General features: G+C 39.7%; 1 protein-coding gene across 7 annotated transcripts; it reads left to right on the top strand.

Annotated features, from left to right (window-relative positions):
- On the top strand, positions 1-26,957 carry CNGA1 (cyclic nucleotide gated channel subunit alpha 1). 7 transcript variants are annotated; one of them, XM_064366885.1, is made up of 12 exons: positions 1-265; positions 2,971-3,039; positions 4,912-4,999; positions 10,201-10,321; positions 11,431-11,547; positions 13,020-13,082; positions 19,520-19,561; positions 19,644-19,751; positions 20,741-20,848; positions 22,019-22,125; positions 25,101-25,123; positions 25,295-26,957. In XM_064366885.1, exons 4-12 carry the CDS (start codon positions 10,203-10,205, stop codon positions 26,507-26,509), a joined length of 1,902 nt encoding a protein of 633 aa, XP_064222955.1. In that variant the 5' UTR covers positions 1-265; positions 2,971-3,039; positions 4,912-4,999; positions 10,201-10,202; the 3' UTR covers positions 26,510-26,957. The 7 variants fall into 7 exon arrangements, with proteins under 7 accessions (XP_064222955.1, XP_064222948.1, XP_021526051.1 ...); XM_064366878.1 differs by having other exon boundaries at positions 25,286-26,957; XM_021670376.2 differs by having other exon boundaries at positions 25,101-26,957.

The following is a 26,957-nucleotide window of genomic DNA, read 5'->3' as shown; positions in this document are numbered from 1 at the left end:
TCCACAAATCCAATGCCTGGTCATGAAAATCCTACTTTGACCATGTCACGGAACGGTTTCTTTCCCTGGGAAATATTTTGAAAACTAGCCATTTGTGTATCTTTTAAGGAAAGGGAAAAAAATCAATCAGCACATTTATTATTTTTTAAAATTAGGGCCTGGATTTTGACAATGTCAAGATTTACAGTATATCCCTGTTTGTTTTGGATACACCAGTGACTTCTACTTCTAGAAGACAAAAGATATATTACTTAAACAACCAAAGGTAAGAACCCAGTGATATTTAGAGTTATATTTTTCACAAATGCTTATACCTCTGTTTTGATTCATTAAAATATCAGCTTTTGCTTTGCTTTTCATGTGATGTGCTTTCTTGATACAGCCGATGATTGTATTTTTATTAACTTGTCTGTCTTTTTGACAGATAAGTGAATACTCCACCTGGCAAGATGATTCTGCTAATCTGAATATCACAACATAGTGATTTGCTTTTCACAAAGTTTAGTTTTATTTTTAGAAGTCAAAAACAATACCTTTGGCAAGTATGCTTTTCTCCAAAAGGAAGTATCGTATACTGATTTTTCTTCCTAAAATATTTGGAGATAGGACACTATCAAACTCATGTAAATCTTAAAGAACCCCTAAAAATAAGAGCTCCAACTCAGTGGGAACTTAAGTATCAGCTACTTTATCAACATCATTATAACAACCTGTATATCTCCTTTTAGAGATGAATAAGTGGTCTGAAGAGATTAAGTGCCTCACCCAAGGACACAGTAGAATTTAAATCACCTTGCCTTCTTTTAAATAACTCTCTGTGATAAGTGTGTGTATTTTAATCAGAAAAAAAACTGTTATTGGCTGGGCCTGGTAGGTAATCTCAGCACTCTGGGAGGCCAGAGTGGGTGGATCCTTGAGCCCAGGAGTTCGAGACCAGCCTGGGCAACATGACAAAACTCCATCTCTACAAAAAAGGCAAAAATTAGTCAGGTGTGGTGGTGTGTGTCTGTAGTCCCAGCTACTCAGGAGGCTGAGATGGGAGGATCACTTGAGCCCAGAATGTCGAGGTTGCAGTGAGCTGAGATCACACTACTGCACTCCAGCCTGGGTGAAACAGAGAGACTCTGTATCAAAAACAAAAACAAAAACAAAAACAAAAACAAAAACAAAAACAAAAAAAAAAAGAAAGAAAGAAAAAGAAAAAAGAAAAAACTGTTATGAATTACTGTCATGTTTTTCTTTAATTAAAAAATGAGTACTGCATTTATCATATAATAAGATTACATGTTTTAAAATATCAGTGATTTCATTCTATATTGGAAAGCTGAACATTCTTAAACCAACATTTTAAAATGTTTCTATCAATAGAGATACATGTTATAACTGGCTTTTTACATTTTGACCTTTCTGTTTATATATCCTTTAATCAATTTGTTCAATTACACTCATTCTTTCACTTGGATAACATCCATAAACACCAATCACTCATTTCATTGTCATTTTCCCATTCAGCAAATAAAAGAGGGTGGGGAGTGAAGTATGAGGGTGTCAATGAAATTAAAAGGCCTATTATTTACCTGTTATATCTTATGTCCCATAGAGAATATACCCTCTTTTCTCCACTCTGGGAACATTAACAAACATTGTTAATGAAAATAATCTCATAAAGCAAAAAATTATACAGGCCACAGTCAAAGTTAGTGTTTTGTGCAATACAATAATTTAAAAAAAATTGTTGCTTTTTATGAACCTGTATAAGGCACTGTATAAGGTGCTGGAGACCTTAAATTAACTCTAATAAAAATTAGAGCTCACTGTGACCTGTCCTCAAGTCTGGGGGAGAGACACTGACATAAATGGATCATGATAAAATAATGGGTCAGTTCACTGATGATAAGCTGTTTATATTATGTGAGTGTTGAGGAGGAACCACCAGCACTCAGACATCCTAATTCCAACTATATTAGTCTGCTAGGGCTGCCATAACAGAAGATTGCAGACTGGTGGTCAACAGAAATTTATTTCTCTCGCTTTTGGAGGCTGAAGTCCAAAATCAAGGTGCCAGCAGTTTTGGTTTCTTCTGAGGCCTCTCTCCTTAGCTTGCAGATTGTCATCTTTTCACTCTGTCCTCGAATATTCATTCCTTTGTGCACATGATCCCTCCTGTCTCTTTGCATGCCCACATTTCCTCTTCTTACAAGGACACCAGTCAGATTGGATCAAGTCCACCCTAATCAAATGGCCTCACTTTGGCTTAAGCATCTCTTTAAAGGCCCCGTCTCCAAAAATTGTCACATTCTGAGATATTAGGAGTTAGAGCTTCAGCGTATGGATTTTGGCGGGGACACAATTCAATTCGATTGATTTTATGGACTTTTTTTTAGACTTTTCAAAACACCTGAATTTCTAGAGAAATTCCATTGTGAAACAGATATTGGGGTGAGGAACCCTAAGATAAAAGGCAGAGACTACTTCAGTTCATCAACATTTACTAATTTTTATAATGAAATATTCAGAATTCTGAATATTTTCTGAGTCAGTGGAGGTGGAGAAGTGGGAAGAATAACACATTAAGTCTCCAGTCATTGTGCAAAGTCTTTGTTCTTACTCTTGATTGTATAACATATTGGTTTTAAGGAAAACTTTCTTTGATGACAGAGGATCTTGTGATGTCCCAGGATCATAATTAATAGATATGATTTTATAGTTATAATCAATTTTTTATGTTTTTCAACCAATACTTATTGACAAATATTCCCATTTCTAGATACTGGGATTATAATAGGGCACAAAACCAGAATCCTTGCTCTTATTATACTTACATGTTCTGGTGTTTAAAACACTCTTATATTACTCTGTGTTCTTATAAAATATTTTGCTTAAAGAAAGGAGTATTGGAAAATATATTGGGTTATTTGATGGTTTCAGTTAATTGACTTTTGATTAATTGAGCTTTTTGTTTTATAATAGATACTACTTTAACATTTTCTGTGAATTGTGAAGATGATGATCACGATTATGATAACAATGATCTCTTTGGTAAAATTGTTTCTTCCTGAGCAAGTATTGGATTTTCTTTATATGTTGATAACAATTTGACTTACCAAGTGTGGCAGATCCCTGTGTTTGCTGGGCCAACATAGCAACAGTGTTTTGTCAGCTCTGTTTTCGTTTTTCATGAGAATAACAGCTGGCTTAGGAGCCTATAAGGACAATTATTATTTTCTTTATTAGTTGCTTTGACGATTTTAAAGTCTCAAAGTGATGTTTCAGGGGAAGAGATTAAAGAAAGATTAATCATTTTAAGTTTGTCCCTTTAAAAAAGTTGATGGTTCTCTCTCTCTTTCCAAACTTAGAGATCATATAAGAATATCATCAGCTAGTATTTATTAACTTTTCACAGCCTTCAATATTGCTTTACACATATTTTTCATTTCCTCCCCCTAGAGACTTATTACAATAGGCAGGGCAGGTTTTATTATTTCCACTTTACAGAAAAGAAGACCCTGAAACTCAGAAAGATTTTTTTTGTCAGGGTTTCACAGGTAATTTGCTAAAGAGCTAGGGCTAGAAACTAAGTCCTTATGGAAGAAGTGATTGCTATTTTCAGACACTGGCTGTTTCTCTTTTGCAGAGCAGGCAAAGCCCAATCTAGAAGTTATACAACTCCCTGAACATTGTTAAATGTCAAAAAACACAAACTTAGTTCTGCAATTAAATACTGAGATGGAACAAGTGAGATGAAAAACATTATTATGGAAATTGTTTATTTTTTATTTATTTTTACCATGTTATACAACAGATCCCTAGACCTTATTCCTCCTAACGGAAACATTGTGCCCTTTGACCAACATGTACCCTACCCAATAATGGAAAACATTATTTTAAAGCAAAGGTACTGACACAAATGATTTTTAATATTAAATAGATCCCTGTTTTAATTTTAAAAATGTGACTTTTTCATGAAGAAATATATTAGTAGAAAATACAGATAAACACAAAGAAGAAAACAAAAATACTGATGATCCCACACTAAAAACTTATTGTTTAACATTAAGATGCTTATTATTTCTATATACATATACACACTTTTAAAATAAAATGGTATGATACTATAAATATTACTTCACAATTTGCTTTTTCTTTTTTTAATTTTTAAATTTTAGTTTTAAATTTTTATCTATCTATCTATCTATCTATCTATCTATCTATCTATCTATCTATCTATCTTCTATCAGCTACCTATCTATCTGAGACCAGGTTATGAGACTGGCTACTTTTTGTGTCTTTTGTAGAGATGGGGTTTCCCCATGTTGCCCAGGCTGCTCTTGAACTCTTGGGCTCTAGAGATCCACCTGCCTCAACCTCCCAAAGCACTGGGATTATAGGTGTGAGCCACTGCACCAGGCGACAATTTGCTTTTTCTACTTAGCAATACATCATGAACATTTCTTCAAGTTGTGCAGAAGAATATGAGAAAAAATACCAGGTGCAGTGGCTCACGCCTGTAATCCCAGCACTTTGGGAGGCTGAGGCAGGCTGATCACTTGAGGTCAGGGGTTCGAGACCAGCCTGGCCAATATGGTGAAACCCCATCTTTACTAAAAATACAAAAATTAGCTGGGCGTGGTGGGGGACACCTGTAGTCTTAGCTACTCGGGAGGCTGAGGCAGGAGAATCACTTGAACCCAGGAGGTGGAGGTTGCAGTGAGCTGAGATTAAACCACTGCACTCCAGCCTGGGCAACAAAGTGAGACTCTGTCTAAAAAAAAAGGAAGAGATAGATATGATTTTATTATAAAATTAATATGTTCATTCTGCAAAATTAATATAAAACAGAAGTATATAATCCCACTGTCCAGAGGTTGCTATATAGTTTAATGCCTACTCTTCTGCACTTTTTTTATGAAGCCTGAAGTTAACTGGTTGATGGATTAGCATGCTTTCTTTGGAAAAAGTTTGAACAAATCAAGAAGGGAGCATCATTTATTTTACAAAGGTATATATTTACTTTAAATTTCAATATAGCAAATTATATGTAAATAACAAATACATCATTTGTAACAATCTTTAGGGGCATTCACACAAAATACTACTCTGGAAACCACCAGCATACAGGAAGGCTTCTACATGTTGAAAAATCTTTGGCCATCTTCAGCGGTGTGTGAGTGCTCTGAACTGCATACTATATAATTGTCCTTGTTTATAGATGGTGCTTTAGGCCGGATGCGGTGGCTCATGCCTGTAATCCCAGCACTTTGGGAGGCTGTGGCGGTTGGATCACCTGATGTCAGGAGTTTGAGAACAGCCTGACCAACATGGTGAAACCCTATCTCTACAAAAATATAAAAATTAGCAGGGCATGACTGTGGATGCCTGTAATCCCAGCTACTTGGGAGGCTGAGGTGAGAGAATCACTTAAACCTGGGAGGCAGAGGTTGCAGTGAGCTGAGATCACGCAACTGCACCGCAACCTGGGCGACAGAGCAAGACTCCTTCCCAAAAAGAAAAAGAAAAAAAAAGATTGTGCTTTAAAGTCTGTGTACTATATCAGCCTTTCAAACTGGATTCCTCAATTCAGTTTGTAATTTTATCCAGAAGTAGTTCACTGCTTGGGTGATGTAATACAGCCTATATGTGAGCAATAAACTGGTAAACAAATACTCATTGTGAAATGACTTACGGGGTTTACAGATTAGTACGTTTACAGATTAAATTACTATTAACTGCAATTTAATTTTACCTTTCTGAAGCATAAAATCCTGCCATCTGCTAAAGTCATTTGTGTATGACTTTAGCAGATGGCAGGATTGTGTATGATTTTAGTAGATGGCAGGATTTTATGCTTCAGAAAGGTAAAATTAAATTGCAGTTAAGAGTCAGAGAACCATAGTCAGAGGTACATAGTTACTTGTGGGACAATATGAATGCTTGACACCTACTAGGCATTTCTTAAATATGTGTTAAAATATTGAATGGATTAAAAAACTCAAATCAAAAAAGCAGACCAAGAATATAAACACGTAATTCACAGAGAAGAAATCCAAATGACTAATAAACACATGATTGTTCGTCTAACTTCACTAGTAAATGTGAAGACCAAACCATAGTGTAAAAAATGTTCACTCATAGAATTGAGGAAAACTTTAAAATCTGACAATATTAAATGTCGGTCAGGGTATGGGAAAAAATGATGTACTTCTATGGGTCTAGTAGAATGTAAAATGATAAAGTAACTTTGGGCAGCAATCTGGTTGGCTCTGGTGAACTGAAACTAGAACTAGCAGTTCCACTTCTGGAAACATACATGAGAACCACTCTTGCACATGTTCTACAGCACTTCATGTATCAAAAATCAAGAAAAGAATTTGTTCATTTGCAGAAACCGAATTGTACTCTGGCCTTTTTCAATAGAAAGAGCTTTAATTCGTGGAAATAGATGCTCACAGTCATTAGAAGGGCTGGGGCAATAGGCTCTAGGCTGAACCACAGGCACGACCCCAGAACAACATCCCAGAATTAGCCAGCAGGGAAGTTTCTTCCTCTCTTGTAATCTGAAAGTGGGCAGTGAGGAAGCTCCCACTGGAACTGTCAAGAATGTACCCCCTTAACTGTGAGCCACTTCCGTTGCAACCAGGCACAAGTCACCCTACTCCTGATAGATGCATTCCAGCATAAACTGGATGCCCTTCCTTTGACATCAGGAAAACTATTGACCAGTTGGGGATAGCTGCCTCAGAATACCCAATGTGTCCCTTCCCGTTCTTGCTGGCAGCCATAGCAGAAATGGAAGAACCGTTGTCTTCACGTCACTTACACCTTTCAAATCTCATACAAATGCACTTAATTGACTAAACCTGAGCACCGTAAGTGCCATCCAGAATCTGAGCTGCAAAGCAGACTGGGTAATGTAGACTTTTAGCTCTTCCAGTTTTTGCAGATCATGAAAGCATACTAGAAGGAGAGAAGAATGGATGATGTGGGCCAGTTCACCACATCTGTCACCCTAAGAACCATTTCAAAGTCATTGTAAATTCAGTGAGTTTTCACGACTTCTAATGAAATGTTTTGTGAGTATAGTTTTTAAAACACAAAGCAAAATTTGTTCATTCCGTAAGCATTTCTTAAGTACCCATTATGTGCAAGCACTCTATGGTTACAAAAGTCTCTGTCCTAGAGGAGGTTGTAGCCTTGTGAAGACAGAGTGTGTAACAATTTAGCTAGTGGAAAATAATTGAAATGTGGACAAAATGCAGTGGCAGAGAAGAGAAGGAAGCAATTACCTAGGTCAAAGGTGAGGAGTCAGTGGCTTGGACTTGAGCAATGGATAACACCTATTTGGACTCAAGAGAAGTGGGCTTTTGAAGCCCAAGGAGAGCACATGCAAAGGCACAGAGGCGTGAAACAGCATGGCTCAGGCAGGAAACTGCAGCTGGAGCACCACTTCGTAGCTTAGTAATAATCTGTTCTCATAGCATAGCGCAAGCATTAAAAAAATTGTTATATGGGTAGGCACAGTGGCTCACGCCTGTAATCCCAGCACTTTGGGAGGCTGAGAGGGAGGGCGGATCACCTGAGGTCAGGAGGTCGAGAACAGCCTGATCAACATGGTGAAACCTCGTCTCTAGTAAAAATACAAAAATTAGCTGGGCGTGGTGGCAGATGCATGTAATTCCAGCTACTTGGGAGGCTGAGACAGAAGAATTGCTTGAACCCAAGAGGCAGAGGTTGCAGTGAGCCAAGCGTGCGCCACTGTACTCCAGCCTGGGTGATAGAGTAAGACTCTGTCAAAAAGAAAGAGAGAGAGAGAGAGAGAGAAAGAAAGAAAAAAATTTTATTGGATTCCAAGAATTCATATCTTAATTGAGTCACTGAGGCATGTACACAAAACCGTTAAGTAATAAAATTAGGAAAAAGTGATACTAAAATATTTAACAACTATTACAGTTGTTGAGTACTTACCGATCAGAAAAGGATAGTTATAAAGGATGGTTATAAACAACTGGTCTAGCTGTATTGGTGGGTACCTTAAAATAGCAGCCCTGTTTGAATATAACCTAAAGCTTCCTGGGCCCATGGAATCTTTGGATTCAAATAAATTTGCGTAGTCATCAATGGCACATAATTCTGGCTCCACTTACACCCAGAGGGCCCCGAGCCTTACCCGCTCAAAGAGGCTGGCAAGGTTTTCCAGGGAATCCCTCAAGGGATGCCTCACATGTCTCCTATGTTCAAGTGGCTGGCTCTTTTAACAGCAGATATCGAACTCCAGGCCTAGCTGATCAAGGCCAGTAGGAATTAAGGGGAGGAACATTCTCAACTCTGCAGTCAGAACCATTCTGGCACCGAGTATTGGAAGCCAAGGGAGCAGCAGGCGATGGCATCTTTCACGTGGTTATGAAGTGGGAAGGTTCCCTGATTCCCCTTGCGGGACGTGTGGCAGGGGTGTGGCTCGCCTGTTCGGTCGCCCCGCTGCTCAAACCCCAGAGGGAAGGGGAAGCACCCAGACCGACAGGTGCCGGAGCCCAAGTGGGCACGTGTTAGCGTGCTCCTTTAGCCTTGCTCTCCCGGGACAGCTGTGTTCACTTACCCCCGCTCCCGCCCCATCCTTTTCCTGAGTCCTGGACAAATCAGGTCACACGAACTGTTTGAAAGGTGATGAATGCGGAGACTTTGTTGAACATTCGAGGTGACTTTCAGCGGATGGGGAGCTGGAGTGGGAAGGTGGAGGGGGGATAATCTACCCCTGGAGTTCCGCCATTCTCGATGGAACTCCTCTTGATGTTCAAACGCCACTTCCCTGTGCCGTGCCGTGCCGCCCTGCTGCTCTCCGCCACTCTGCGCCGCTCTCTGCCACTCTGTTCCTCTGCTCCTCTCGACATTCAGCCGCTTGTGTGTGTGCCCGCTAGGGTCTCAGGTTTATACGGGCACAGAATCTGGGGCCAGAGTGGTCTCTCGGAAAAGGCAACATTGGGACAAAAACAGGAGTGCCTGTTTTCACTTAGGTCCGAGGGCCCAGACCTGAGTGTGGAGCCCTCGCCAGGGACCCCGCCCTTCTCAACCCAGTGCTTCCCTGCCCCCACCTCCCGTAGCTGTTACTGGCATTCTCAAGGTGGGTACCCTCAAACAGGAGAGGGGATCCTCCCTGAGGACCATGAACAGAAATCACAGACAGTAGGAAACTGAAGCCAGTGAAGAAAGCAAAGTCTCAGACAGCAGCCAAAGAAGCATGGCGTGCGCTAGAGCAGCTGGAAAGGGAATTGAATTCCACCGGGCCTCCTCTACCTTCACTGAGGAAATAATACGCCCTGACTAGAGTTTAGGCCAGTGTTTCTAGTAAGTTGCTTGGGTATACATGCATTTAATAATTTAGGGGACTTGCTGAAAATGTGATCAAGTTTATCTTTATTTCCTCTAAAGTTTGAATACCACTCAAGACGATTTTGTCTAAATGTCTATAGAAATTCACAGCTGATTGCCTCCATTACATCTGCTATTTACTGTTAGTTAATTGCTTGATGGGTATGTGAGGTCCCTATGGTTTTGTTCTACAGTTACATTGCTTGAATATTTTGAAACTGGGATCAATCCAAATTTTTAAATGTTTTAAACCTCTTGTACATTCTTAAATTTAAAAAAATTTACAAAAAACTGGTCAATGGAAATTAGGGGAATAGGTCATGCCTGTATTCTATTAAAGAATAATTCCTATGTAAAACTGCAAATAGCTGCTATTATAGTCTAAGAAAAATGTCGGGGTTGATATGGTTTGGCTGTGTGGCCACCCAAATCTCATCTTGAACTGTGGCTCCCATAATCCCCATGTGTCATGGGAGGAACTCAGTGGGTGGTAGTTGAATCATGGGGCCAGGTTTTCCCATGCTATTCTCATGATAGTGACTAAGTCTCATGAGATCTGATCGTTTTATAAAGGGGAGTTCCGCTGCACAAGCTCTCTTGCCTACTGCCATATAAGATGTGACTTTGCTTCTCCTTTGCCCTCTGCCATGATTGTGAGGCCCTCTCAGCCATGTGGAATTGTGAGTCCATTAAACTTCTTTCCATTATAAATTACCCAGTCTCAGGTATGTCTTTATTAGCAGCATGAGAATGGACTAATACACAGGATGAAACTTTTGATTATATATATATAAATATATAAAAATAGTCTTCCCACTAATAAGACTTCTTTCTTCTCAGATATGAAACTAACCATGAAGAAAAATATTATCAATACACAGAGGTCCTTTGTAAACATGCCCAATGTGATTGTACCAGATATTGAAAAGGAAATACGAAGGATGGAAAATGGAGCATGCAGGTAAATGCAAATATTTTCCCATGCATTTTTAATGTTAGCCACAGTTCTCTAATTATCTAGGTTTAATTTCAATTTAGCTTTATAATTTGTAATCTTGAACTTTGTAGTATATTTAATTTAGCAAATTTATTTATACTTTGGAACAGCATGACTTGTCTAACAAATGAGCATAGATTTTATTTATTTATTTATTTATTTATTTATTTTGAGGAGGAGTTTTACTCTGTTACCAGGGCTGGAGTGTTAGTGGCCCGATCTCGGCTCACTGCAACCTCTGTTTTCTGGGTTCAAGCGATTCTCCTGCCTCAGCCTCCCAGATAGCTGGGACTACAAGTGCATACCACCACACCTGGCTAAAAATTTTTTTGTGCTTTTAGTAGAGGCAGGTTTTTGCTGTATTGACCAGGCTGGTCTTGAACTTCTGACCTCAAGTAATCTGCCGACCTCAGCCTCCCAAAGTACTGGGATTACAAGCATGAGCCACCATTCCCGGCCTCAACATAGATATTCTTGTGGTCACTTTTTTGGAAGCACGTATTAAGTACCTATGCCAAATATTTCTTTAGTCACTGGCAGGGCTTTTCCTCATGGGACATTTAGAATCTAAGCAGATGACATTGCCATAGGTACATATAAAAAGTATGCAGAGTATGAAAGGCTGGCAATGTGATTTAAAAGTATAATTTAAAGTGCTTATCCTATAAAAGAATATAATATATATGAATACGGTTGAATTTACTTTCAGTGGGAGGAAACATTAGTTAGAAAACAAGTTAGTTCACACAACTGTGTAATATGATCTAAGTCGCAGATATCACACTTGCTATTTGATAAATATTAACATCAACCAATGCATCAAACAATAGGAATGTGGAAATCTAGAAAGCAGTTTCTTTGTTAAATGTGTTTTACTGAATTATGCATACGTTCTATATAATTCTATGTATTCTGTGTAGTTCTAACTTCACACTAACTAAAAATTGTTACGTGTGTTAGTTTGAGAAGAAAAGAAAAGAGGTGAGGTAATGATCCCCCTAGTGAGGAATGTTGCTCCTCCCCAGTGGTTGAAAACATTAACTCATCTCTCTCTGCTGCCTGTTGAACTGTAGCTCCTTTTCTGATGATGATGACAGTGCCTCTATATGTGAAGAATCAGAGAACGAAAACCCTCACACAAGGGGTTCCTCTAGTTATAAGTCACACAGAAAGGGAGGACCGTCACAGAGGTGAGCAATATGATCCATCTCTCAGTACTTGTCTTTAACCATTTATGCCTAAAGTTGCAGTGTTTTAATTTTTTGCAATCAAACCATGGCAATGACCTTGAGCAGTAGGATAGAAATAACACCCATGTGCTTGGCGTTCTAATAATCGCACACTAGGCATAAATGAGTTTGTAAAGTGTTGTTTAGATAAAAGGTCTTTTACTTCTTCCACAGAGCAAGCTTGGCAAATGCCTCTATTATCTAGACACGATGTGGGATCTCAGCAGAAGTTACTTCTGTTCCTTACCCATGCTCTCTAGGGAAATATTGCCACTGCCTGATGATTATTCACGACTGTGGGGTTCCAAGTCGTACACACTCTTGCTTCATTTTTCCTGAGACTGATGTCTGTTCCTTAAGAAACCCAGTCCTCTCTGATTTCTTGTTTCTCTCTGATTTTTCTTTCAGGATCCGGAAGCAAGTACATGTGAGAGGGTTGGCTGTTATTCTCTAAAATGCTCCATCCCATTTGGTCCTACTTTTAGGAAATAGAGCACTGGAGAGAGGTGCTAGAAGTAAAAAGCAAAAAATCCTTAGTAGGAAATAAAGAAGTTGCAAAAACCTCAGATATCGCACTTGAGATTGCAGAAGGGGTGTGGTGTGGTGTTTGTGTGGAGCAAGGGTTCCCACTCTATTTGACATAATTACTTTTTCTTTGCTTTTTTCCTCCCCTCTTTTTCCTCTTTCCTATTTTTCTTCCCACTGACTACATCCAGCCTTCCCATTGTTTTTATTTATCTTTTCTCCTCATTTTATTTTCTCTGACAGGTTTCTTATTGGAAGTTATTGGCATTGAGGTTGGTTCACTTAAGCTAATTCTTGGTATGAACATTGACTGATATGCATTTACTAATCATGTGTATTATAGTCCATTTTCATACTGCTGAGACTGGTAATTTATAAAGAAAAAGAGGCTTAATGGACTCACAGTTCCACATGGCTGGGGAGGCCTCACAATCGTGGTGGAAGGCCAAGGAGGAACAAAGTCATGTCTTACATGGCGGCAGGCAAGAGAGCACGTGCCGAGGAACTACTCTTTATAAAACCATCAGATCTCGTGAGACTTATTTACTAGCACAAGAATGGCACGGGAAAAGCCCACTCCTATAATTCAATTACTTCCTATCGGGTTCCTCCCATGAAATGAGGAGATTATGGGAGCTATAATTCAAGATGAGATTTGGGTGGGGACACAGTCAAACCATATCACCATGTTTGTTCAAGACACTGGTATTTGGCAAGTCATACTTCATGGAGGCTTACGACATATTTTTCTGTTTTACGCTTCATGATATGTTTTTGAAATATCATCTAGACAGTCTTTAGTAATGAGTAGAAACTGAAAAGAATTGTTCTTTCGGACCATTTGCTTACCATGGACATTATACAGATGGTGACTGTTGTGATTTCACTGCATGTTTTTCATTCCCCAGGGAGCAGTACCTGCCTGGTGCTATTGCACTTTTCAATGTGAACAACAGCAGCAATAAGGACCAGTAAGTACATTGACAATAGAAAACCAAAGCTTTGGTTTAAAGAAAACCAGTAAAAAGATGGGAATATATCTGAATCTGTTATAGAGCAAATATTTATTAAGCAAATGATCTAATACAATGGCAATGATAGTCTACCATTTTGTTGTTTGGTTATCTATGTTGGAAAAATTCAGCTACCCATGTTAAAAGTAGTATTTATCTATTTGTTCATTTAGTTGAATACATGTGGAAAAGTCTTGTCTATAATGTATGTGCAGTTGGCTTTCTTTGTGGATAGAGTGACTGACAAAAATAAGTGGAACATATTACTCCTTTCCAGTTTGAGCCAATGTGTCTTAGATGAAGTTCCTCAGGAGACAGTTTCTGAGATGAAGGCTCATATACAGAGGTTTGTTGGAAATGGTCTTGGGAACAATATCTGGAAGAGACTTGGGAGTCTGTATTGGGCAGAGGGAGAAGTTGAACTTCAGAGAATAGGGCTGATGTACAATGTGATTCTATAGGGAACTCTCGAGCAGGGATGACCTTTTAGAGTTGTCCCATATTTAGGTAATAGATTTGGGCCTTTATACTCATGCACAGTTATTGGAAAAAGGTTGGCCCTAGAAGATGGAGCATAACCTTGAGCATGGTGGTTTCCTTCAGTCAAGGCCAGCCAGGGGAGAGGAAAAACTGTGAGCTGCCAGCAACCAACACTCTTGGCAAGTGGGGAATGAGTGCCTGGATTTTGTGCACCACCTGCATAGCCACTATACAGCCCACCTGTGTGCTGCTCAGATCCATTTTGTTTATATAGAAAATTCATCCCATCTGGGAATACCTACTCCAGGATCCTGGTTATTCCTTTTTCCTGAGAAAGCTTATAAGAGGAAAGTTAATGGGATTAAACTAAGGTCTCTGATAGCTCCAGGTGGTTTTGTGGCCGCAGCTGAAATTCTTCACCCTGTCCTCTTCTACTTCTTTTAGAGTCCTCTCACTCTTGGCCAGCATGTTTGCTGTTCTAGATGACTTAGCTGGTGGAACAATACAGACACAATCCCTGAAGGACTTGAGTCCTGGGTCACCATGCCTTTCTTGAGTCATGGCTACAGTACTTGCCCATTTACCACCAAAACTGGGCTGGAACATACCAAAATACACCACAGTGGACCACCGGGGTGCAAATACATCTCCCCTTCCTGCATTGTATAACAGCAGCACTGCCTGCTTCTGATGATCAAGGTCAATAACTTTTGCCAGTGAGGTGACTCTCTTCCGTGCCTATTGGTTTCTTGGCATGAGGGGCCCAAAGTGGCTGGGGAGTAGCCATAGCTTAATGTTTAATGGAACTCTGGCATTCCCTGGCAGATGCATCAGTCTTCTGGAAACCAGGACCTCTAGACCCACAGATCCTTAAGTTGCAGAAATGGGAAGCAAACCTTTCCTACATTTGTCAGTCCTCCTTAGACCTCTTAATTCCCAGACCAATGCATTCTCTATAAGCATAGAGAACCATACAATGATCATTGTTTTAGCATATATACAGTATCCTAGAGGATGGCATCTTATCTTTCTAGAGTATACACTTTATGATAGCACCTCAGCTGTGCCTTCAAAAGGTCACTCCTTAACTATCATGTCAGTAGCTGATAAACAGTGTGCAGCAGTTGATAGGACCATTGGATCCCATACTCAGGGTCTAATGCCACATTTCCTTTGCCTTAAAGTGGGTCATTGGTCCAAAGTGATCTTAAGTAATGTTTCCTATTAGTGATCATGCTTCATATGCCCCTAAATAACGGAACTGGTCAAAGTCTTGTGGCAGAAAAGCACATAAATAGCCATACATATGTCAATTCATATCAATATGTTTAATGCATCTTCTGTGGTGTCAGGAGTCCAATTTAGTTAACTTGCCATCAAGTGACTGATTACTTTCTTCAATAGAAAGGACTGTATTGGAGTCATAGCATTGATCTCTGTAACTGGCAGGTTCACTAAGAGCAAAAAACAAACAAACAAAAACAAAGATTTTCAAACTTTGTGCTGATACTCATAATATGTTCATTCAGTCCGCCTCTTCTCCAGAAATATTTTCCCTGATCTTTCCACCATTTCCCATCCAGGTCCCTGACCACCAGTCAGGGCATTTGTGACTGCACATGAATCCTTGTATATTCTTAATTTGGACTATTTCTTTTTCCTTTTTTTTTTTTTTTTGGAGAAAGGGTCTCATTTTTTTGCCCATGCTGGAGTGCAGTGGTGCGATCTCGGCTCAATGCAACCTCAGCCTCCCGGGCTCAAGTGATCCTCTTGCCTCAGCTTCTTGAGTAGCTGGGAATATAGGCGTGCTCCACCACACCTAGCTAATATTTGTATTTTTAGTGATGGGGTTTCGCCATGTTAGCCAGGCTGGTCTCCAACTCCTGGCCTCAAGTGATCCTCCCACCTCAGTGTTCTAAAATGCTAGGATTACGGGCATCAACCACTGCACCCAACCTGGGCTATTTCTTTTTCCATACAAACCAGATGACTGTATACTGCTTGAAGCTGGAGAAATTAACCTCATATTATCTTCTAAGACCACCTCTAAGTGAGGCTGTGGTGCAGATACAGCCCATTCTGGCTTGCATCCACATGCTAAACTGACCCTTCTATGCAACATGCTGTATCAGCTGCTACTAAAGAACCCCACATATGGCCACAGGTGGGAGCTGAGAAATAGGTGATGAGTGGAAAGTGACATAGTGGAAAATGAATGGAAACTTCCAACAGTGGAAAGTGACATAAAAAAGGTCACTGAAGTTTGGGCATGGTGGCTCACACCTGTAATCCCAGCACTTTTGGAGGCTGAGGCAGGCAGATCACCTAAGGCTAGGGGTCGAGACCAGCCTGGCCAACCAACATGGTGAAACCCCATCTTTACTAAAAATACAGATATTAACCAGGTGTGGTGGCACATGCCTATAGTTCTAGCCACTTGGGAGGCTGAGGCAAGAGAATTGCTTGAACCCAGGAGGCAGAGGTTGCAGTAAGCCGAGATTGTGCCACTGCATTCCAGCCTGGATGACAGAGGGAGACTCCTCAAAAAAAAAAAAAAAAAAAAAAAAAAAAAAAAAAAGAAGGATACTGAGCCACCTGCCTGGGTAGCTTACTTATTCCCTCTGGTTCATGCTCAATCTCAGAGAGCTTACTTCATCATATGATGGATTGCTACCTTATGACTTGTTGCTGACAGAATCCATGTCATGATGGGCATTCATTTTATGTCCATGGTTAGGTACTCCTATTTCAGGGTCTGATTAACAGAATGCCATTGATACAGATATAGTGGACTAATGTGTTGCTCTGAGAAATGTCCATATGATCCAGGTTGCTCAAGGCTGTCATGACAGTAGGAAGGAGAATTAATAGAGCCTTGGAAAAGAGTGGAGATGTGTATAGTTTTTCATCCCATGTGAGTGTGAGTTATTTCTATCCTCTTTCCTGAGAGTAATGAAAAATGACATCACATGACTGACCCAGAATCTCAGGCATGCAGTGTATATCAGGTGAATGCATTATTTTCCACATAACACAGCAGCTGCAATTGGGGCTACTACTTGGTTGATTTTTGCAATAGTCTACTGCTGTCTGTTAGGATCCATTTGGTTTTTGCAGGGATCTGATGATGAATTATGTGGGGAAATGAAGAGGGATCACCACCCTGCATGCATTAGGTCTTTAAGGATGACTTTGTTTTTTCTCCCCAGGATGCAATGTTGCTATTGGCCAGAGGGTGGGAAGCAGCTTAAGGGCTTCTACTTGGTCTTATCCCTCTTTCCTCACAAGCCAAGGAACTAGTGGGGGTAGGGGTGGGAGTTCTGCCCATGAGCAATTATATACATTTCCCTTTTGTATTCAGGAATTATGAACATCTCACTTTTACATTTAGGAACTGGAAAAATGATCAGAGTGGGTCTTTGTGTTATTTTCCACATAGGACACGGCAGCTGCAATTGGGGCTACTACTTGGTTGATTTTGCAATAGTCTACTGCCATCCACTAGGATCTATTTGGTTTTTGCAAGAGTCAGATGATAAATTACATGGGAAAATTAAGAGGGACCGGCACTCCTGCATACATAATTTTATACAATTATATACATTTCCCTTTTATATTTAGGAACTTATATACATTCTACTTTTATATTCAATAATTACGTACATTTCACTTTTACATTTAGGAATTGGAGAAATGATGACATAGTAGTGGGTCTGTGGACCCAGTGGAAACACCATAAGTCTCCTCCAGGAATCTATTATTACCAGGACATCATATGCCCCTCAAGTTTAACTGGTCCCTAGGTCTGATGATGCTTCAGTCCCTAGGTCTTAACATCTGCTTGGATCCTGTGCCAAACAGTCTTCCATGTATCTATGTTTTCTTTTTTTTTCTCCCAGAGTACAGTGATCTAAGTAATGGCCATAGGTTCTTTAGGAGAAAGACTAGGGAAATCATTACTGAATATATTTGTCATAGTGTTGCAGAGTCTTTTTTCATGGGGTCTTGGCTTCTCCTCTAGTCAGTGATTTTAGGTCTAAGTACTGGCTTAGGTCTGGAAACTGTTCAAAGGATTCTGATTACTTTTTAACTTAAATTTTAATTAATCAATTTAGTTTTTGAGATGTGGATCTTGCTATGTTGCCCAGGCTGGTCTTGAATTCCTGGGCTCAAGTGATCCTCCCACCTCGACCCCCCAAAGTTTTGGGATAACAGGTGTGAACCACAGTGCCCTGCCAGGATTCTGATTTTTTTTGATGGAATAAGTTGCCCTCAACCTCCTAATTATTCATTCCTGGTTTGTTTTGGTTGTATGCATTAAACAACACCCTAACTAGCTAACAGGCTTCCCATCTGTCTAGGAATACTGTATTCTATTAACCTCTTCCATAGCTGTCTATGGGTTAAGCCCTTTGGTTGCCATACCTACCTTAATGCTCAATATAGTTACTGGACCATCCTTACCTTTGATGGGTAAGCACTGACATTAGTCTCAGTTATTTCTAGATCCTATTACCCCTATTGCTCTCAGAGGACCCAGTTCTGTAACGGCATCTCCCACCATCAAGCCTGGCCTACAGAGGATGGCACCACTGAGCTTCTCAAAGCTGCTAGTGCCCCTCTCACCAGCACATTCCACGTTACTTTTGCATCCTTTAAGCTCCCTTTGGGAATAACCAGCTGGTAGGCTATCTTCCAAATACAGTGTGTCCACTTCAAGATGCCACTTTTCTGGGTCTTTTGATACCTTCCCCCACCATCTGCCATGGTGTTGTTTAATGTTTATTTCATCTTGTGTGGGCCATTATCTTTTCCAGGCTTCCAAGAGCCATTTGTGTAGTGTGTCAACATCATCCTTCAGAATCCATTCTAGGCTGTCAAATGTTGATTCATAGACATGTACTCCCACAATAGTAAATTCTCCCTTATCCAATTTTATGGTCTGTCCCTGTTTGTACATGACCATCTTAGATGTTAAGCCTCACCTCACTTGTCAATCTTATCTTCCATTTCTTCTCAATAGTGGCTTTCCAGTTCTGCCGGTCATTCTGACCCAGATTAAATGTATTGCACTTAGACATTTTCCTGCTCTAACATCCTCTCTCTTCTTCTCAACTTCTCGAACTCTTACTCATACTTCGAGGCCTAGCTTTAGACCTACCTCCCTTTAAAACCCTTCTCTGACTATCCTAGTGGTAAGAAGATACCTATTCATTCATGTCTGGATAATGAAATTTCCTAAGACATCTAAGCTGACAGTGGCAGCCTGATATAACCCTAAGTCTATCTGACTTCAGAATTCATTCCCCTGCTGACAGAGAAAGCTAAGTGTGGAAAGAGGCACTAGTTACACAATCTCCACTCAAGAAGAAATTGTATATAGAGAAAGGTGGTCTTAAATCCAGTGAATTGTTCTAATAATTGAGACTCCACCATATTATCGGAGAGCGTGTTGATTACTCATGAAAAATGGCTTCAGTCAGGGTTATCTCCTCTAAAGAAAATTGATGGTATTTTCTTAAAATTCTCAGTGACTTTATTCAAGGATAAATGTAAATGATGTCAAGAAGCTTAAATTTTAAATATTATTTTTAATATATGAACACTTTTGAAGAACACTCTTTGGTGGGCTGTTATTTCTTAGATTTTTCTACTTGATTTTATGCCTTTATTCATCTCCATTTTCTTCTATTTCCCACATCTGTTAACTTAGAAGTTTTGGTTTATTATCTGGATAATTGCCCTCCTTTTTTTTTTTTTTGGTAGAAATCTCCAGCAAGAGACCAGAATTCTGGGTTTTGAATGCTGGGGCAGGTCTTTGAACGTGAGACTGAGATTTTTGCTCGATGAAAAAGAAAGTAAGTAGGAGTGGAAGACTGTGATTATGTAACAGATGTATTATTATTTTTCTTCAGAGAACCAGAAGAAAAAAAGAAAAAGAAGAAAGAAAAGAAGAGGTAAGACTTTGGCATGAATTACCCCGCATTTTTCTGCCCATAACATTTCTGTATTTTAATACTACTTGCTTAACTTTTTCAGCAAGTCAGGTGATAAAAATGAAAACACAAAGGACCCAGAGAAGAAAAAGAAGAAAAAGGACACAGAGAAGAAAAAGAAAGAGGAGAAAAGCAAAGATAAGAAAGAAGAGTAAGCACTTTTATTGGCATTGAAATAGAATGAGATTGTGATAGGTTTTAGATGCAGGGATGATTTTCCATAATACAAAGTGGAAAGAAACTTTATAGTGAAGAGCTCTGTGTAAAGACTAAATGTCTTTAAACATTGAAAAATAAACATTTAACATAAATTATGAGAAGTGAATTAAAACTTTTTCTAATTTCCCTAAAATTAGCAATGGTGGCATTATTCTTAATTGTCTCAAGAATTTTCACTGCTGTGGTTAATTTTCTTCCCTAAGCATTGGTAAAGATAACTTATTGCTGAGAAATCTTTAGGTTCTAAGGAGGATTAGGTTTATAGGATCCTACCATCATTTAAAAAAAGAAATAAAAATTTAATTTTTATTTAAATTACATTCTTATAAGGAGCGTGCAACCCAGATTTTTTTGCACGCACAGATCACAATAGGGTTTGCTCCTATGAAAATCTAATGCTGCTGCTGATTTGACAGGAGGCAGAGGAGCTCAGTTGATAATGCTCGCTGGCCCTGCAGCTCACCTCCTGCTGTGTGGCCCACCCGGTTCCTAACAGGCCACAGACCAGCACCGGCCCATAGTCTGGGGGTTGGGGACCCCGATCTATGCCACTACTCCATGTCATGGCTGAAGTATACAACTGACTGCAGCATCGCAGGGTTGGGGACCCCGATCTATGCCACTATTCCCTCTCAGTGGCTGAAGTACACAACTGACTGCAGCTTTGCAGTGAAACCAGGGCTCTGGTAAAAACCTAATATATGCTTTCATATAAGACTAGTCATTTCGTTTTCTATCCACCCCTTACTAACCACTTTCTTACGACTAGTGCTCTTATGCCATGCTTATCTTCCCACTGCAGAATGAGCTTCTCTGGCTTACTTCCATTTCATTAATTGTGGGCATAACGATGTTTAATATGGTAAATAAAAATGTTCTTGTATCTCAGTAACTATCCCCTTTATTTCTAATTGCTGCTAGGGAGAAGAAAGAAGTTACGGTTATTGATCCCTCGGGAAACACATATTACAACTGGCTGTTTTGCATCACCTTACCTGTAATGTACAACTGGACAATGATTATTGCAAGGTGTCTATATATTTTTTTTTGTGTGTGGATCTCAGTCCACTTCTAGTTTCCAAGTTCACTGACTAAACAATTTGACTTAGAGCCTTTTAGGACACACCTTCTTTCTCTACCACAGGTGGTAAGGAGAGGCTAGATTATTCTCAGTGTGTTTTCCTGGGATCAGGAGGAGATGCTTCAGTTCTCAATATAATTGGGTCTCCAGTACTGGGATGGGTGGAGGGGTGAGGGGGAGACTTTTATTTTTTAAATTTTTTAACTTTTATTTTAGGTTCTGGGGTACATGTGCAGGCTTATTACATAGGTAAACTCATGTCATGGGGGTTTGGTGCACAGATTATTTCCTCACCCAGGTATTAAGCCCAGTACCCAAGAGTTATTTTTTCTGCTTCTCTCCCTTCTCCCACCCTCCACTCTCAAATAGACCCCAGTGTCTGTTGTTGGAGGGGAAGATTTTTAAACTTTTGGTTGTATAATAACTTAATTAGAACATCAGGAGAAACTATTTTCTTTGACCTATGAGAAAAAAAATGTTCCCAAATAGTGGAAAAAGATCAAGGATTCCCTGCCTTTTATATGGTAAACATCTCACTCATCCAAGATCAAGCACAATTTCCTAATGCATTTTGGGTACAGATGGTCAGTTATGAACCTAGTGATCAACGTGTTTCACCCAACATATTTTGATTTTAGTTTTAGGCCACTTATTTTTTTAATTGATTTAAATATTTTTTATTTGTACAAGTGTATAGGGTACATATGAAATGTTGTTACTCGTAGATAGTGCATAGTGATAAAGTCAGGATATTTAGGGTGTCCATTACCCGAGTCCAATACATTTTTGTTAAGTATAGTCTGCTATCAAACATTGAACTCATTCCTTCTGTCTTGCTGTTTACTTGTCCCCTTCAACCCACTTATTCTTATTGGATGTTTTTACAAAGCTGATTAGTGTTACGGAAACGATGTTGGAATTCAGAAGTGTGAGGATCGAAATCCAACCACTCAGGGAAAGTTTCGGAAAAGCCATGGTTGGTTAAAGGACTCTAAGGTCCTCTCCTAGCCATAGCGTGCTGTGCTTTTCATCATGATAAAGAAAAGATACAAAGAGAACTTTTACTTAAATTGGCCCTCATTTCTTTTCTGTTTATACAAGTGTTTCTTTTTTTACAGAGCATGTTTTGATGAGCTTCAATCTGATTACCTAGAATACTGGATCATTTTGGATTACGTATCAGACATAGTCTATTTGATGGATATGTTTGTACGAATAAGGACAGGTAAATATGTTTGGTTTTGAATATTTTAAAATTTCATGCTTTTATCTCTAGCATTGTAGTTTGATATTTTCTAATCCAAGTATTCCTCAAAGTAAACTCACAAAAGTCTGTTCTAGAGAAAAAGGCACAGGTGAAAGGAAGAGTCACGATGTATATACTCACAGGCATTGGCTACTCCAGCTGATTCAGAGAAAGTTACCAGGCAACATTTTGACTGTAGATGTGGCTTTCCTCCATTATCCTGTTCATTGGTTTTGTGCCAGGTGAGAGGAATAGAGACAGCAGAAATATTCTGCCAGCTATAGTGGGGAGAGTAAGTGCTACCTAACAGGGAGATAATTTAGAGTCATGGGGAAAAATGTCATTGTCCTCAGCACAGCCATACTCGAAATTTTTAAAAAGGCAGGAAAAATGCACTTAACTCACCTTTGGTTTGTGGTGAGATATTATTGACCAGAGGGAATAGCTTTCTCCTTGAGGTATTTCTGTTAAATAGGTAGAAGCTCGTTGTTTCTACCCTGCTCTCTACATGCCAATGTAACTGGTATACATAGACTATAACCTATTAAGAATCATTACATAAAATCAAACATTCTCTAAATACTGGTATCCTGGAACAGTGCCCCACTTGCTCTGTCATATTTGTAGCTCTGTTAGCTAGTTTAGGAGAAGGAGCAAATCCCTTTCCTAATGTAACATATCAGAGGGCTGAAATCCTGGGTTTAAAACACACGAGGCCCATGGTAATAGCACAGAAGGGAAGATCCCAAGTGTCTAAGGCAGCAAGAATGAGAGATGAAAATGCAGACTCAAGGACACTGCTGTTTCATCTGAAGGGGTAAGGCAAGAATATGAAAAACAGATAGCACAGGGCAAGTATCCAAGTGTCCAGGGGAGGGCTGGGATTCTGATAAGCCAGTGGCATGGGCTATTAGGCACATTGCTAGCGTGTTCAGGAAACCTTCTATGAGCTGTCTATGGTGGGGAAGAAAACAGCAACCCATTGTATGTTCCTACACTCTCCATACAACACAATTCTGGTCACCAATATGTGTGTGGCGTTTCCTCTACACACCAAGCAATTCTGTAACACCAGCTGGGTTAAAGTTTAACTGAATTCAGATGCTAAGGGAGTTAGAACAGGCCCCACAGGTTAAGGGCGGGCTCAGTCTCCCAAGATGGTTCCCCACTTCGATTGCCAACTGTAAGCCTCAGGTTGTGGCTTGTGCTTCTGACTAACCAGCTATAAATTGGGGTTTCCACCCCGCTCTTGTGGGTCCAATCATTTGCTAGCACAACTTACAGAACTTAGGAAAACACTGATGTTTACTGCTTTATTATATTAGTAAAGGGTATGATCATGGTTACAGATGAAGAGCCAGATGAAGAGATACATAGGGCAAAGTCAGCAACAGTCATGAGAACAGGGGCTTCTGTCCCCATGGAACTGGGGTGTGGCACCCTCCTAGTTTGTAGATGTGTTCACCAACCTGATAGTCCTCCAAATCCCATAGTTCAGGGATTTTTATAGAGCCTTCATCATGGAAGCAAGATGGACTATTAACTCAGTCTCCAGTGCTTCTCCTTTTCCTGGATGAAGGGGGTTAGGGCTAAAAGTTCCAAGCTTCTAAATATAACTTAGCCTTTCAGGTGACCAGCCTCCAACACTACTCACCAAGAGCTGCCTCATTAGAACAAAAGATCAAAAGACACTTTTGCTTTCTTTCTTTCTCCTTTTTCTTTCTTTTTCTTTCCTTTTTTCTTTCTTTTCTTCCTTCCTTCTCCTTCCCTCCTTCCCTTCTTCCTTTCCTTCCTTCCTTCTTTCCTCCTTTCTTTCTCTTTCTTTCTTTCTCTCTCTCTTTCTTTCTTTCTCTTTCTGTTTTGCTTCTTTCCTTCTTCTTCTCTTAAAAATAATATGGAGTTACCCAGGCTGGTCTCAAACTCCTGGACTCAAGGGATCCTCCTGCCTCAGCCTTCCAAAGTGCTGAGATTACAGGTGTGAGCCACCACACCTGGCCAGAACAAAAGACAATTCTATCACCCAGGAAATATCAAGAGATTAGGAACTCTGTTTCAGGAACTGGGGTCAAGAACCAAATACCAGAACAAAAGACGCACTTAGGGTCAGGCACAGTGGCTCATGCCTGTAATCCCAGCCCTTTAGGAGGCCAAGGTGGGCAGATCACGATGTCAGGAGTTTGAGACCAGCCTGGCCAATACGGTGAAACCCCATTTCTACTAAAAATACAAAAATTAGCCGGGCATGGCAGTGTGCACCTGTAGTCCCAGTTACTCAGGAGGCTGAGGCAGGAGAATCGCTTGAACCCAGGAGGTGGAGGTTGCAGCAAGCCGAGATTGTGCCACTGCACTCCAGCCTGGGCCACAGGGTGAGACTTCGTCTCAAAAAAAGAGATGCACTTCGTATCCGTATTGCTTAGCAAATTACAAGAGTTTTAAGAGTTCTGTGCCAGAGACCAAATATATGTATATTTCTCACAATATCAGAAGAACGCTACTCGTAAGAGGAATGGCTTCACCTGGATGAAGATGATAGACCTTAAGAAATTTGTACACTCTCACTTTTGCACTTACAAAATTTTACTTTTTCTTTCTTTTTTCTTTTTGTTTTGGAAAGAGGGTCTCGCTATTGCCTAGGCTGGAATGCAGTAGTGCTATCATGGCTCACAGAAGCCTTGAACTCCTGGGCTCAAGTGATACTCTGTCTCAGCCTCCCAAAGCACTGCGATTACAGACATGAGCTGTCTGGCTAAAATTTTCCTTTGATTTCCACCACAGAATATTTTCTACAGCCATAGGTTGATTGGTATTTGTATTTTATTACATTGTTAAAGGTATATTTATTGAAAATAAATTTTTCTTTTGACCTCAACAAAATTAATTCACAGTTACTTCACAAAAATTCATAATGGCATAAAAAGGAGAAACACTGAATTGACTTTTTTTTTCTATTTTAGGTTACCTAGAACAAGGACTGCTGGTAAGGGAAGAACTTAAACTCATAAATAAATATAAATCCAACTTGCAATTTAAACTTGATGTTCTGTCACTGATACCAACTGATTTGCTGTATTTTAAGTTAGGGTGGAACTATCCAGAAATTAGATTAAACAGGCTGTTAAGGATCTCTCGTATGTTTGAGTTCTTCCAGAGAACAGAAACAAGGACAAATTATCCAAACATCTTCAGGATTTCCAACCTTGTTATGTATATCGTCATCATTATCCACTGGAATGCATGTGTGTTCTATTCTATTTCTAAAGCTATTGGATTTGGAAGTGATACATGGGTCTACCCTGATATTAATGATCCTGAATTTGGCCGTTTGGCTAGAAAATATGTGTACAGCCTCTACTGGTCTACACTGACTTTGACGACCATTGGTGAAACACCCCCTCCTGTGAGGGATTCTGAGTATGTCTTTGTGGTGGTTGATTTCCTAATTGGAGTGCTAATTTTTGCTACCATTGTTGGTAACATAGGTTCTATGATTTCCAACATGAATGCAGCCAGAGCAGAATTTCAAGCAAGAATTGATGCTATCAAGCAATATATGCATTTTCGAAATGTAAGCAAAGATATGGAAAAGAGGGTTATTAAATGGTTTGACTACCTCTGGACCAACAAAAAAACAGTCGATGAGAAAGAAGTCTTAAAGTATCTGCCTGATAAACTGAGAGCAGAAATTGCCATCAACGTTCACTTAGACACATTAAAAAAGGTACGCATTTTTGCTGATTGTGAAGCTGGTCTGTTGGTGGAGTTGGTCTTGAAATTGCAACCCCAAGTCTACAGTCCTGGAGATTATATTTGCAAGAAAGGGGATATCGGACGAGAGATGTACATTATCAAGGAAGGCAAACTCGCTGTGGTGGCAGATGATGGAGTCACTCAGTTTGTGGTATTGAGCGATGGCAGCTACTTTGGTGAGATCAGCATTCTTAACATTAAAGGAAGCAAAGCCGGCAATCGAAGAACGGCCAATATTAAAAGTATTGGCTACTCAGACCTTTTCTGTCTCTCAAAAGATGACCTCATGGAAGCTCTAACTGAGTACCCAGATGCCAAAACGATGCTGGAAGAGAAGGGGAGGCAGATTCTGATGAAAGATGGTCTACTGGATCTAAACATTGCAAATGCTGGCAGTGATCCAAAAGATCTTGAAGAGAAGGTTACTCGAATGGAGGGGTCAGTAGGCCTCCTGCAAACAAGGTTTGCCCGAATTTTGGCTGAGTATGAGTCCATGCAGCAGAAACTGAAACAAAGATTAACCAAGGTTGAGAAATTTCTGAAACCGCTTATTGACACAGAATTTTCAAGTATTGAGGGACCTGGAGCAGACAGTGGGCCCATTGACTCTACATAGAACTGAAAAGCTGGTCATTAACAGGGACACGCCTCATGATCCTTTTGATTTGGTGACTGACATCAACTATAATTTAAAAGAAGAAGAAGACTCAGTTGGGAAATTTTTCCATGAGGAAAATGTGCTTTTGTGCAAGGTACAAGGCCCACACCCTCTCTGGGAGCTACTATGATTAAAAAAGCTTTTTATCTTGGAATTTTTCACAACTGATAATGTGCAAAGATATAAACTGATTAACTTGTCAGTATCTATATCTTCTGAGTTTTTCACACATGCTCCTTTTAAGTTATAATCTTCATAAAAATGAATAAGTATCCCTCACTTTATGCCATTTGCATTGTTGAGTGAAATGTATTTGAAGTAACTGAGAATTACCATGTATATCATGTTTGGGATGGCATTTTAAAAAATTAGACTGTAATAAAGTAAAATTAATTATGCAACTGTA

Source organism: Aotus nancymaae, unplaced genomic scaffold (assembly GCF_030222135.1).
Source record: "Aotus nancymaae isolate 86718 unplaced genomic scaffold, 86718_ANA_hifiasm-v0.15.2.pri h1tg000006l, whole genome shotgun sequence".
NCBI lineage: Eukaryota > Metazoa > Chordata > Mammalia > Primates > Aotidae > Aotus > Aotus nancymaae.
This window is presented reverse-complemented; position numbering and strand designations above follow the sequence as displayed.